The sequence below is a fragment of the Lactuca sativa genome, chromosome 2 (assembly GCF_002870075.4).
Source record: "Lactuca sativa cultivar Salinas chromosome 2, Lsat_Salinas_v11, whole genome shotgun sequence".
Classification (NCBI taxonomy): domain Eukaryota; kingdom Viridiplantae; phylum Streptophyta; class Magnoliopsida; order Asterales; family Asteraceae; genus Lactuca; species Lactuca sativa.
In genome coordinates, this window is record NC_056624.2 from 230,239,693 (window position 1) to 230,254,714 (window position 15,022).

At 38.5% G+C, this 15,022-nt stretch overlaps 2 protein-coding genes across 2 annotated transcripts; one reads left to right on the forward strand and one right to left on the reverse strand.

Moving 5' to 3' along the window:
• The first annotated feature begins 6,490 nt into the window (after positions 1-6,490).
• On the forward strand, positions 6,491-7,885 carry LOC111888458 (40S ribosomal protein S10-1). The gene is made up of 5 exons (XM_023884629.3): positions 6,491-6,600; positions 6,705-6,753; positions 6,849-7,128; positions 7,203-7,341; positions 7,669-7,885. The coding sequence occupies exons 1-5, from the start codon at positions 6,598-6,600 to the stop codon at positions 7,753-7,755; spliced, it is 558 nt and encodes a 185-aa protein (XP_023740397.1). The 5' UTR covers positions 6,491-6,597; the 3' UTR covers positions 7,756-7,885.
• Positions 7,886-10,295: 2,410 nt separating this feature from the next.
• Positions 10,296-13,397, reverse strand: LOC111888460 (heat shock protein 83). Its single transcript, XM_023884631.2, has 3 exons — positions 13,011-13,397; positions 12,155-12,435; positions 10,296-12,053 (listed from the first exon to the last, which is right to left on the reverse strand). The coding sequence occupies exons 1-3, from the start codon at positions 13,288-13,290 to the stop codon at positions 10,500-10,502; spliced, it is 2,115 nt and encodes a 704-aa protein (XP_023740399.1). The 5' UTR covers positions 13,291-13,397; the 3' UTR covers positions 10,296-10,499.
• Between the last annotated feature and the right edge of the window lie 1,625 nt (positions 13,398-15,022).

Below are 15,022 nucleotides of genomic sequence, written 5' to 3' on the forward strand. Positions count from 1 at the left end.
CTAGTTGTAACGCACGGGTTTCAGGGCTAAGCATTTTTGTCAATGTAATAGTCTAGGTCAACTCTTGTAACTCTTTTTGAAGTAATAAAGATGAAATATTTGAGTATTATGTAAATTATGTGTGTTTATGTGTTTATTATTTAATTATAAATGTATAAATTAATAAAAAAATAAAAATGAACGTCAAAATTAAAGTGTGAGATAACCCCGATATCTCTACATAAAGTTGTAGAATATGTATCAAGGTTTCCGTGCATATAAGGAACGCCGAAATCCGAGTTATAACGAAGAAGTTATGACCCGTCGAAGTTTCGCGACAGAACCGACACGATACTGGGAAGCGTAAATAGTGAATTTACGATAGAGCGAGATTTAGCCTTAGCGCTCTAAACGAAAGTCGTAGAATATGTTAAACTAAGAACATTGATAAAAAGAATGCCCAAATCTGACTTCGTATGAGGAAGTTATGGTTTTTCTAAGATTTAGCATAGCAGTGCACAACCCGAAATCTGAATTTTAGATCGGTCGATTTTTAGCCGACGGGATCTAAATGAAAGTTGTAGTACTCATAAATACCAACGCGTGGATATAAAGAACGTCGATAATAGAGCTCGTATGCGAAAGATATGGACGAAGCTTAGTCCCTACTTTTCGAGCGCGACGAATTCGATACAGTTTTGTAAATCCGAGATAGAATGAGAATTAGCCAACGAGGTCTAAATGAGAGTTGAAGATCTCATTAATAGGAACTCAACGGTAAAAATACAGACAAAAACGAAACTCGTATGCGAAAGTTATGGACGAAGCTTAGTCTCTACTTTTCGAGCGCGGCGAATTCGATACAGTTTTGTAAATCCGAGATAAAATGAGAATTAGCTAACGAGGTCTAAATGAAAGTTGAAGATCTCATTAATAGGAACTCAACGGTAAAAAAGACAGACAAAAACGGAGCTCGTATGCAGAAGTTACGGACGAAGCTTAGAGACTACTTTACTATAAAACTCCTATAAATACAAGGGTGAACTCCTCATATTTTCTTCACACCATAAGCCTCTCTTTCTCTCTCTAACTTCTCTCTAGCCTCCCTAAACCCCTCCCAAGTCTAGGGAACCTCCCTATCACGAGAAGAAAGCCCCGGAGCGCCCGACGGCTCCGAGAAGAAAAGCTTTCGGCTCGGAAACGCTGCTCGAACGAAGCCCGGTTTTTAATAAAAACCCATTGTAAGTGAGTTACGCCTATAATATATTTAATATAGCTTTTATTTAATTATAGTAACATTATTAGGACCTTAAAATAATTATTTGGGCTATTATTATGAGTTATATTGAGTGTTATTTAACGTTTATATAATAGTAATAATAACTAGACTATTAATTAGTCGCGATTAACGTTAAAACTAAACTCTAGTGGTATTAATACAAGGTTTTGGTCAAGGAAAAATTGTTTTAAGAAGTAACGAAGAGTTGTCCGAGTGCCGAGTCACCACCTTACAAGGTGAGTGCATAGTTACTTTCAACTTACACATAAATATGAAGTATTTATATATATTACGTGTTGTGAGTGCATAGTTACTTTCAGCTTACACATAGATATGAAGTATTTTATATAAATTACGTGCTATGTGTGCATATTACCTGAATACTTGCTATCTATGCCAGATGAACATTTTTATACATGTTTTCAAAGATTTAAACTGTATATTTATTTTATATCTACGAAAATGTTGGGGTAAAACATGGGTAGATGTATTAGTTGTTGTGTGATAAAATGAAATAATGAGAGGCCTCGTTATAGATGTTATTGATGATCTAGTCATCTAGCGGAGTATAGATGACGACCACGGACTATTCTAGACAGTCCAGTGGAACACTAGCAGGCTCGCAACCTGTAGGTGTTTATTCGAACTGTGTGTTTATTTGGACTGTGTGCTCACCAGATGTACTCCATCCCCCACATGGTTGCCTTAAGGACATTTATTGTTGAGGAATCCCCTTAGCAGTAGTGTCCGTCCCGATGATAATCCTTATGATAGGTCCCTTATGATAGATGCTTAGGGACGTAGTGTGAGGATAACGGGAACGGGTAATCGGGTTTGTTTAATTTAATGAAGTTAATAAACTTATTTATTGTGGGTTGAAACCCTATGTGCTCACCAGGCTCCCAAGCCTGACCCACTCAGTTTTATGTATTACAGGTAGTGGCGCTTGAGCATAGATATGATGTTGGACGGGGGATTACGGATATAGGCCTGTAGATACGAAATAATGTAGTAAGGCTTATATTGTACTGTTTATGCTTTTGATCTGTACGAACATGACATCCCAAGTCTTTTAATGAAATACATTTCTACGGAAATGCTTTTGATAAATCTTTATCATATTTTGTTTTGGGACAAATTCCGCAACACTTTCATTTAAAATGTTACTCTGATTTTTAAACAAAGCATAAACAAACCGGTCTTTTCTGGCCGTGATTTTGGGGATGTCACACTAGTTGTCTTTGTGACTCTTGCATGACATGTTGGGCTAGGCACACTATATAACGGGCTAGGCCCATTTGTATGTTAGGCTCATTGTATGTTATGTAGGATGCTATCTATCTATGTGACTCTTGCATTTGTATGTCGGGTTGGGCCTATTGGTTTGGCAGGGTTAGACCTATTATGGTGGGCTAGGCCCAAGATATGTATGGTTTGTGATATTTTGGGGAACTCACTAAGCTTTGTGCTTATGGTTTTATGGTTTTGGTTTCAGGTACGTCCGGTTCAAAAGGGAATCGCAGCACATCCACCCATGTTTCTGCAACTTTATGATTTTAGGATTCTACTAACTGTTTTGTTACTATATACTTTTGAATAACTGGAAAAAGGATAATTGGTGTTTCTGGCTGAATTAAAAATTAAAATTTTATCTTATATGTAACACCCAAGATTTTGAAAGCCAAGAAAGTAAAGGAAACCCTAAATTTAGGAGGGACTCGGCGAGTCCAAGGAAGGACTCGGCGAGTCGGAGCGGGATCTGGGTCGAGGAGTAAGTGACTAACTCGGCGAGTCGGCCAAGTGGACTCGGCGAGTCTGGTCTGTGCGAGGAAAACCTTAAATCCGGGGCTTGGAGCCTATTTAAACGTCTCAATCTTCTTCCTAGGGCTCCTTTACTGCCTCTCACACCCAGAACGCCGCACCATAAGCCTCCATTGTGATGATTTATTCTTTTGGCCATTTTTGAGTGATTTAGAAGAAGAAGAAGAAGTGAGAATCTTTGAAGCATCAAGGAGTGGCTTTGGATCTGAAGTTTGGGGAACATTTCAGAGCATTTGAACGTATCAATTCGTTTCCCTCCTTTAGATCTTATTTGGTTATGAGTTTTGGGGCTTTTAAGCCATGCCTAAGATCAATTTCAAGCTTGAGGTCCAGATCTGAGGTTGCTACCATGCTTGTGTTGGTTTAGAATCCCGTAAAGTACCAGCCATTGGGTGGATTTTGGAGCCTCTTGGTCTTAAACCCTAGTTATTGGTGCATTTTGCCTAGATCTCCCTCTCTACACGTAAAGTTTGCAACTTTACGTGAGGAATAGGCTTGGGAAGGGTAGATCTACAGTTTGGAGTTCATGCATGACTCGGAAGTCCTCTGCATGTAAGTGGATCTTATTGGACTCGGCGAGTCCTTCGAGTGGACTCGGCGAGTAGCTTGAAGATGAGGAGGAACTCGACGAGTGGGATGAACAGCTCGTCGAGTCGGATGAAGATGAGCATGAACTCGGCGAGTTGGATGAAGATTGTCGTGTGCTCGGCGAGTCTGTTCTTAGACTCGGCGAGTCAGGTCGCGTGGTCCCAAACCCTTCGAGTTAAGTCTCGAATCAGCGAGTCGAGCCAGGACTCAGTGAGTTGGTCAGGACAGGAATCGAGAATCAGTAGACTCGGCAAGTCAGGGCTGACTCGGCGAGTAGAGTCGTGAGTCAGGGGCTGACTCGACGAGTAGGGTTGACCTGGAAGGTTGACTTTGCCCAGGACGTTGACTTTGACCAGAGTTGACTTGGTTGACCTTTGAAGGTCAGTTAGACTAAGTGTTATGTTGACATTGGTAGCTCGGGGAACTAGCGGAGCAGCAGTTCGGAGTCAGTGGTCAGGTAGCGGTCAAAGGGGTTAGCAGCAGCAGTTCAGCAGTATCAGGTGAGTTTCCCTTTGTATGAATGGGTCTACGGCCACAATGCCGGCCCATGTAGTTATGAGTAGAAGACCCGGGGGTTAGCCCTAGGCACAGTATGCTAGTATGATATTCGGACGAGGTCCAATGATAGAGGGCGGGTGCCCAAGGAGAGGTTTATGTGATAGTTTATACTTGTTGCCTCTGTGTGATACTTGTATGTGCCTGGTAGGTAGGTGAGTGTGGGCGAGGTCCCATATCTCACCAATAGCATAATGTGGATGGTGTTCCACATCTCAGTAGCAGCAGAGCAGGGGCGAGGCCCAAGTTAGGAAAGGAGTGAGGGTGGGCTGGGCCCTTATCTCACTATCAGCAGGAGTATGGACGAGGTTCCATGACTCATCAATAGCAGGACACGGGCGGGGTCCAAAGATAGGCGAGGCCTTAGAGCAAGAGTTGTTAGTATATGTTAGCTTATGTGATGTTATGTGATATGTTTATGTGCTATTATATGTTAGTGGGCGGGGCCCTGTGACAGGCGAGGCCTAAGTGAAACAGATTTGTATCCGAGCGGGGCTCGAAGCCAGGCGAGGCCTGGAGCGGCGGGGCCGTTGTAGCGGGCGAGGCCCGAGGTAGAGGGCGGGGCCCAAGATAGCGGGCGTGGCCAAGTATTTTCAGTGTGTGTTAGCTGCAGCTAGTTAGAGGGCTTGGCCCAGTATGTGCAGTGCGCAGTTATGCGCATGGTATGTGGTAGGGTGGGGAACTCACTAAGCTTCGTGCTTATGGTTTTCAGTTTTGTTTTCAGGTACTTCCGGTAGCGGAGGGAGGAGCTCGGGGTGATCGCATGACACACACCATAGATTAGTCAGCCTGGTAATGTTTACTCTGATAATAAACATGTGTTTGAAAACTTATACTCAGATTATGTTTTGGAATGTTGTCTTTGGTTAAAGTAATGTTTTATTAAAAAGAAATTTTTGGTCTTGAATTTTGGGATGTTACATTATAATTTTTGGGACATTACAACTGGACTACTAAGTGTTGCTTTTCCAGTTAGGTTTTTTCTTACATTTAATGCTACATCTTCCCTTCATACAAATCGAAGAAACAAATATAATAAATCTAAGTTTAGTGCCAGGGGTCTTGATCTTATTTGAAAAAGGAGTATGTGTGAATTATTTATTTCAAGAATAGATTGGATCTAACATTCTAACCAGATGTACCTTTTCTCCCGAGCAGCTTACATTAGTTATCCTTCAAACAATTCCTTATGGGGGAGTAAGAACGTTTCCATTAATGCATATAGAACCATTCTCAAAATCTATGTGAGACATCATTTCCTTATTTGTTGGGTTGGTTCACTCGCGTGCAAACAAGCATCGGCTGCAACAGTAAGAAACTATGACCAATAGAGTAAGACAATTGGCTACATTTGCACAGATTAGGAATATGATTATGGTTAGCTCAATCTCTCAGTCTCGAAGTTAATTGTCTATATAGTAGTCACTCCCTGCTTTGATGAGTATCTTGCCTTATATTATAGTTGTGGCCATGGACCATGACTAGCAACGATGGGTGGTGGTAATTCTTAACCGGTAACGAAAGAGTGAGCTGGGAAATGAATAGGATTTGTGGGAGGAGAGTGGTGGTGGGAGGAAGAAAGGATAATAAAAAGGTGGACGAGTTATTTTGTAATATTTAAAATGTTAATTTAATTCTTTATATACTAATAACAAAGTAATTGTTTTGTCATGTGTTACCATATTAGACATCTTAATTAATGTCATGCCACTTGTCAACCTAATGATTATCAATTTCAAATTTTAAATATTTTAATTACATTAAATTAATAACATCAGAATAAAAAATAAAATAAAATTAATGTAGATTATAAAGTGATATAATTTCACGTATTTATTTGAATCAACTATTATATTTTATAACTAAAAAATATCTATTAATTAATAATTTATTTAAAATAATTGATTAATAATTTTGAGTTTTTGTTATGAATGTTTAATTAATTTTGTAACTGTGGTTTCTAAAGGTTATAAACTAGTTACAATAAGAAAAAAAAATCCAACAAATTTAGATAAATCACGAAACAAAATAAAACAACAGTCATATAAACTATCGAAATCATAACAACCAAAAATATAACGATTATGATAATTGTCATCATAAAATTCAATTATGTAATTTGTTTACGTAATTTGTTCTAAGATTTATTTAATATAAGATAAGATGATACTTTAAAATATGCAAAAAAAAAAAAAAAAAAAAAAAAATTCGGATTCCATTAAAGTCCGGCCCGCATACTCTACGGGCCATGCAAACGGGCTTTAAACTTGGCAACAAGTCTATCCACAAAAACGCTTACTATCTATTCTAGGGTTTTATCGACAAACACAAGAACCCTCCCTCCCGTCTACCAATCTCGAAGTGAAGCAGCAGCCATGGTAAATCTCCGCACTGTGTTTTTAATCTTGTAAAGCTGTAATGTTCTCAAAAATATTATGTGGATTCAGAGATTCTGATATCCGTTGGGTTTTGACTTTTTCAGATTATCCCTGAGAAGAATCGTAGAGCGATATCCAAATACCTCTTCCAAGGTCTCACTTACTCCGTTTGTATGCATAATAAAGCTTCGTATATGTCTAACGGCATTGATGATACTAATTGTTATGGGGATTTATTGTCTATGCAGAGGGAGTATGCTATGCAAAGAAGGATTACAATTTGGCTAAGCATCCAGATATCGATGTGCCAAATTTGCAGGTGATTAAGCTAATGCAAAGCTTCAAATCGAAGGAATACGTGCGTGAGACATTTGCCTGGATGCATTACTATTGGTATCTCACTAATGACGGGATCGAGTTCTTGAGGACTTACCTGAACCTTCCATCTGATATTGTACCTGCTACTCTCAAGAAGTCAGCCAAGCCCCTCGGCCGTCCCATGGGCGGACCTCCCGGCGATCGTCCACGGTAAATTAACATTTACATCTTCATTTGGGGTTTTGTTTCGATGGATTTTTGATTTTTGTGTTGTAATTTTGTAGTGGGCCACCGAGATTTGAAGGGGACAGACCGAGATTCGGTGATAGGGATGGATACCGTGGTGGTCCTAGAGGACCTCCTGGGGAATTTGGCGGCGAGAAGGGTGGAGCTCCGGCGGATTACCAGCCTGCTTTTAACAGGGTAATGTTTTCACTGCTTTTATGCTTGCATTTCTTGACGAAGGGTGTGTTATGATTGAAAACAGAAATGCATTTAGTTTTAAAGCTGAAATTGAATTTAGATCAACCCTTTCAAGTTGTTCTTTTTGCCATGGTCTATGGTGTTTCGTATAAGAAGTACATGATCTAAGTTCATATTTAATGTTGTTTGTTTCAAACATTCTTTAAGTATTCATTGATTGTTTGAGCCATGGAAAGTTTGGATTATGGATCTACATTCGTAACAAAAAAGTAAGCAGTCATTTATATTGGAAGGCTGTGATTGATTTGTTATGAACTGAATTTGCAGGGTGATGGTGGGAGACCCAGCTTTGGTCGTGGAGGTGGTGGTTATGGTGGTGGTGCTGGTGCACCACCAAGCTCAAGTTTCTCCTAAACCTTTTATTAGTTCCAGACTCTTATTTAAATTTGAGGTTTTCTGTTTTATGGTTTTTTCTTTGTGATATTATTGGAATATTGTTACTACCTTTTTGTCTAGATATGAATGCCATTTTGCTTTCATGATACATTTGGATTCGGATGCTGCTTTCATGTTTTTAGTACTCCCATATCATGTCTTCGAAATGATCAACAATCTTTAAAAGCCTCTATGCTGATGACCATTAGTCATTTATTACTTAAGTTTTATTTTGAGTAGATTATTATTCTAAAACATTTACACATGCTCATTAATAGTTTAACGATGATTTTCGTTAGTGAGCATTTCAATAAAGGATCACTTTGACGCCTAACATTATTCTTGTGCAGCTCATCGTCATGTTATGTGTTTGTTGCACATTAGTGTTTGGTTGACTCCTAAAGCAGCTAATAAAATAGCTTCTAAGTTAGGTTTTTAGTAAACCCATTTGAGATAGGTTTTTTGATAAACTAGTTTATGGTAGCATGTTGATTTTGAGTTGATGTGACTGTTTGATACGTTGTTAGTGACAACTTAGGTTATAATCTATTTATAAGACCAAAGGGTGTGGCAGCTATTTGGCCGTGGGTTTGCCACATTGGCAATGGGGAACATGGCTCCCACCATGCGGTTTCCTGCGCAGTTTGACTGCATATTTCTGGTTTTGGCCTCACCCTCTCTTGCTTTTTCTTTTCCCAACAATAAATGATCATTTTTAAAATTTGAATTTATTTATTTTTTCTTTTTTATAAAACCTTACAACCCTTAATTTACCAAACTTCGATCCAATTGTTCTATCTTTCAGTATTTTTTTTTTCAAAAACTCTCAACATGTTTTTTTTTCAACAACTCAAACAACCAAAAAACACCGATTAGAAACATCCTAAGACCTTATAATCAACCGATTTATTCGTCTTCACTTTATCACTATGGGGGTATGTTACCGTATTATTCACATCAATTCCTACAAACAGGACAAACACAAATACAAACCATAACCGACATGATTTTAATCTGTTTGATTTTTTGTTTCAACTAGAATTCGTTCAAGAAACTCAAGCACCAATTTCTGATTCCGAACCTGAAATCGTTTGACAAACTCAACCCACAAAAGCACCAAGTAAAAGAAAAGAGAAGACGGCAACCAAATGATGGGAATCCAAAGAAAAGTATTGGCACAATCATGAATCGATATTTCAAAAGATGCAAAGATAAAAAAAAAAACGAAAAACATAATCATTTTTGAAGGCGAGTTACAAAAAAAGGTTCTATAAAGAGTATCATTTTTTGAAGAAAGCTCTATAAATGTTTTGGAATATCGTAAAAGATAACAAAAAATAGGAAATGAGAAAAACATCCGACAAGTATATCGATACTGGTTCAAAGTGCTCAAGAACATTTGAATCAGACCATACTACATCAGATGCTCATGTTGGGTTCGACCTCAACAATGATGAACCCGTTCAAGTTACACCACCTTCCCGACCAATGGGAAGGGACAAAACAAAACGCAAAAACAAAGACAAAGCGGTAAATTTGGATGACATGAAAAGAATGGAGAACGATGTGAACGGTATAAAAGAAAGAATAGATATATCACATATGATCAGGGAGGAGCTTAAAATTGTTTTACTGATGAAAACTAATCTTAAATTCAGTCTTCACTGATAGATAGAAAGATAAATTCTGTAAAGCAACGAAAAGAGAAGGCTTGAAATCAAATCCACCTTAATACAAAATTTTGAAATAAAAAATCTTCCTTTTCCACTTCATGACCAGGAATTATAGGTCGACATTTCTTTCAAGAAAGGCACCTCTAGACGTCTGCTTCAACTTCAAGCCGGGGACCATGGATCAAGATTTCTGGTTCAACTTCGCAGTCTGCCACTATTAGAAGCTACTATTAGAGGTTTCTTTCCACCGGATATCGATTTATCGGGAGTGCTGCTCTTTCCATCAAAGCAATCACATCCTTAATTCACACTCATTCTTCAAATTCTTGTGTATTTTTTTATGCCTGTAGGTTTAAAGTTATTTTCTAAGTAGACTTTTTTAATGTCATGCTATTTTATTTTTTTAATTTTTAAACAATAAAATGTTTTTTTTTTGAAGTAATTTATTTAAATGCAGAATCAGTGATTCATCATTGCACAAAGTTGTCTTCACGGATAAAAATTGATAGATCGCAATCAAGTTTTCTTCGGCTTAAAAGAAAAAGCTCAAAAAAATGTCAATTTTTGCTAAAAGAACATGAATGCTTTAAACATATTGCAAAAAATGAAAAATCAGGTTTTTTAATTAATGGAAACAAGTTGGAGTTGCTCTTTTGTGTTAGCGAAAAGTCTGATTCAGCTCTTATCACTATAATCAAAGCTAAATGGCGCACCACAACATAAAATAATTTGACCCGTTTTTTTGTTTGGCAAGTAAGTATCATGATATATGATGATGTTATACGATATGAGATTTTAAAAAATGAATAATGAGAGCAGAAAGAAGAACAGGTCACCCAACAAAAATTGACAACGTTCAAGATCTTATATGAACCAGAATATGCACTTAGTACTCAAAAGACTCTTCATAACAAGTACAAGTAGAGAGACTCAAAAGACACTCCATCACAGGTACAAGTTGAAGTGAAAAAAGTAAAAGAAAAAGAATAAAACTGACCCACTGTAGACAACCATTTAAACAATTCAGACGCAGCACAAACCAACAACAATCTAATCGACTTCCTCCATCTTACTTTCCTCAGCAGCTTCTTCCTCCAAAACAGGCATCTCAGCATCATCCCCAGCTTCTTCCTCGTCAATGCTGAGCCCCAATTTCAACATCCTGTGGATCCTCCCTCCAAACATATTAGGATCCTCCAAGCTAAACCCAGAAGTCAACAGAGCAGTCTCAAACAAAAGCAAAACCAAATCTTTAACCGACTTATCATTCTTATCCGCCTCAGCCCTCTTCCTCAACTCCTCCATAATTGGATTATCAGGGTTTATCTCCATAGTCTTCTTGCTAGACATGTAAGACCCCATGCTACTATCCCTCAGTGCCTGTGCCTTCATAATCCTCTCCATATTAGCAGTCCATCCGTACTCCCCAGTCACCAAACAGCAAGGCGAGTCCACAATCCTATCAGACACCACAACCTTCTCCACTTTGTCTCCCAAAATATCCTTGATCGTCTTGCACAGATTCTCAAACGACTTCTTCTTTTCTTCCTTCTTCTGCTTCTCTTCCTCTGTTTCATCCTCAAGCTTCAATCCTTCCTTTGTAGCAGACACAAGCTTCTTCCCATCATACTCCTTCAGCTGTCCAACCGCATACTCATCAATAGCATCCACCATGAACAACACTTCATACCCTTTCTTCTTCAGTCTCTCCAAAAACGGTGAATTTTCAACAGCCTTCTTGCTTTCACCGGTTATGTAGTAAATATCCTTCTGCCCTTCTTTCATACGTGTCACATAGTCTTTCAAGCTGGTCAACTCATCTCCACTTTTTGTTGAATGGTATCGAAGCAAATCTGCCAGTTTAGGCCTGTTTTGGCTGTCTTCATGGATACCCAACTTCAGATTCTTGGAGAATGCTTCATAGAATTTGTTGTAGTCCTCTTTGTTTTCAGCAATCTCGTTGAACATCTCAATGCATTTCTTCACCAAATTCTTCCTGATAACTTTGAGAATCTTGTTCTGCTGAAGCATTTCACGGGAGATGTTGAGTGGTAGGTCATCAGAATCAACAACACCCTTCACAAACCCAAGCCACTCAGGGATCAACTCCTCACAGTTGTCCATGATGAAAACTCTCCTCACGTATAGCTTGATGTTGTTCATTTTCTTACGTGTGTCGAACAGATCAAACGGGGCTCTTTTGGGAACAAATAAAATCGCCTTGAATTCGAGCTGTCCTTCAACTGAGAAGTGTTTTACTGCAAGATGATCTTCCCAGTCGTTAGTAATGCTTTTGTAGAAGGAAGCGTACTCTTCTTTGGTGATTTCTTCCGGTTTGCGTAGCCAGATTGGTTTCTGCTTGTTGATGAGCTCCCATTCATGAGAAACCTCTTTGATCTTCTTCTTCTTGCCCTTTTCCTTCTCTTTCTCTTCGTCAACCTCTTCAATGTCACCTTCCTCTTCTTTTTTAGAAGACTCCTCATCTTCGTCATCACTGATCTCTTTCTCTGTTGTTTTTTCAGTCCATAGATAGATCGGATAGCTGATAAACTCGGAATGCTTCTTCACCAGATCCTTAATTCTCCTTTCCTCTAGGTACTCCAACTACACAAAGTAGAACATCAAACCTCGGTTTAGAAACTAATTCTACTATGAATCTCACTAACTGATAACTAAGAAGAATGTCAACTGAATTGTGCAATTACCTGATCTTCTTTGAGGAAGAGAGTGATCTTGGTTCCTCTACCGAGTGGCTCACCGTCAGCATCCCTGGTGACGGTGAATGAACCACCGGCTTGGGACTCCCAGATGTATTGCTCGTCATCGTTGTGTTTGGTGGTGACAATGACTTTTTCAGCAACTAGATACGCGGAATAGAAACCTACACCGAACTGTCCAATCATGCTTACATCAGCACCAGCCTGAAGTGCTTCCATGAATTCCTTGGTTCCAGATCTAGCAATTGTTCCCAAATTGTTCACCAAATCTGCATAGATCAAAGCACCACTTAGACTCTGTTTTTTGAATTTTGAGCAAAACGCCGGAGATTTTATTATTATAAGAAGCATAGTATCATCGAATGATGTAAATCATGTTAGTTCTGCTTAACTAGTGACTAGTGTTTAACCAAACGACCTATAGTTGGCCTTATCTCTGACCAGTTCGTCAGATAATAACAGCAGATGACACAGTACATTATTTACACGAACAAAGAAGAAAGTTTGAGAAAATATAATATACACTATAAACTTATCACCAAGTGCAAAACCTAAGTTTACTCCGCATAACCTCTGTAACTAGTTAGTTAAATCATAACTGATCCTTAATTATATGTTAGGTATAAGCTACATGCAAATCGTGGTATCATTTTAGACTATCCACAGGAAATTATGAACAGAAACAGAGCGGAGTTATAAACTTTAACGATAAAATTACGAATCGACGTAATAGAGGACCTAAATCTACGAATTAACACTATAAATTACGGAATGCACGATGTACAATATAAGGTGACAACAGAATCCATCGATTGAAGACGTAAAAACGAATACGATAATTTACCTGCTTTTGTCATTCCGACACCGCTATCAATGATCGACAAGGTCTTGTTAACCTTATCAGGAACGAGCCGGATGAAAAGCTCGGGTTGCGCATCCAGTTTGCTCTTATCAGTCAAGCTCTCGAATCGGATTTTATCCAACGCATCAGAAGAATTGCTAATGAGTTCTCGGAGGAAGATCTCCTTGTTGCTGTAGAAAGTGTTGATGATCAAACTCAGCAACTGGTTGATTTCAGCCTGGAAAGCGAACGTCTCTGCATCGGCCATCTGTACCTCCGCCATTGCAGTCTTATCAGAAAACGAAAACGGTGAAAATTAGTTGGAGAATTTGAGAGTGATTGATATAAGTAGTGAGAGATATTGCACAGAATCAGTTATGTGGAAGAGGGATGCGTATGAGGGATTTTATATGAAGGTGGTGGTTCTAGGTGCTTCTACGATACCTGAGGTTTTGAGTGAGGTTCGGGTCTGTTCTGGATGCTTCCACGCTTCCTCCAGTTCTTTCTACGACCTGGTAATACCTTCTCTGTTGTACAAGTTCATGACACGATGTCGTTTCCCTATCTTCTAGGCTCTAGCTAGAGACCGATCCAAACTTCATACAAGTTCTCATCCCCAGCCGGCCCAGCCCAAAAGGCTCTTAAGTCTTAAGTTTAACCACGATAATCCAATTCCATCTTTTACACTAATCCAAACTATTTTTTTTTAAATAAACATATATTATATATTATGATTAACTTTTACACAATTAAAAATTATAAAAAAAATATTATTTTATTTCAAAATAAATAAATTATTTATTTTTAATATAAAATTAGATGAAAAATATTGGACATTCAATAATCAGATTTAACAGAAAATATAAACCAAATTTAGCAGACTACTCAAAAAGTTATCAATATTTCAGTAATTAAAAAACAAAGAACTTTTATAGTTTTTAACATGTGAATAATCTATAGAGTCTTTAGCCGTGATCAAAACCATTGTCAAGTCGTGATGACAATGCCTTTACGTCGTGACAGAGTCCATCCAAAATAATCGGGAAAACTCATCGTCACGCCGTGACCCCCACATGGTCACGTCTTAACTACATCAAATTAGGACAAATTACTGCATTAATTCCTTAATCCTTTGAGTCTTCCATTCCAACTTTCTAAATGACATTCATACTCTAATACCATTCTAAAAATCGATGTTTTATAGACATGCATGTTTTTTATCACATATTAAGTCAAAATGATGAAGAAATGGAACCACACTCACATGATTGTTTTCAAAACTTAGCCAAACTTCATATCCATCATAAATAACACTCAAGGGACCTCAAATACCCATAAAGTTGCCAACTTTATAGAATCTATCCATCCAAACTTCCACAATCATTAAGAAAAAGGGACAAGAAGCCTAGATCTAGAAGCTAGCAACATAATGTTTTGATCTTGAACACTTACAATGGTCCATAAATGGCTTAAATACAAACTCCGATCTTACCAAGAGTTTCTCTACACCACAAGGGTGTTCTTCTTCCTTCCAAGAGTACTAAAACAACATGAATAAACTCACAGATAAATAGGAGGGTATTAGGGATTACTTCAAGGTTCTAGATGGTGATGGAGCTTGGAATTGAAGCCCTAAATCCGAGATTAGAGGTATAAATACGAAGGAAACCCTAAAAGATCATGGACTTAGGCTACAACCATCTTCACGTCGAGACCATATTGTTGGTGATTTTAGTGTCACCAGACATTTTATGTAACATGGCCTAACATGTAAGCTAAGGGGATTATCATTTGTACTCTATATTATATGTTTGGAGAATGCGTAATGCATGCATATATAAGATCGATTTATAAGCTGGTACGACATAATGGTGGGGGTCAATGGGGCGCGCCCCCTTGCAGGGTCTTATGAGCAGCGCCCCTAGCAAGGTCCAAGGGACAAAGCCCCTGACGGTGATCCCGATTGTCTTTGGGGCAACGCCCCCGTGGGATTCGAGGCAGCGCCCTAAAAGGTC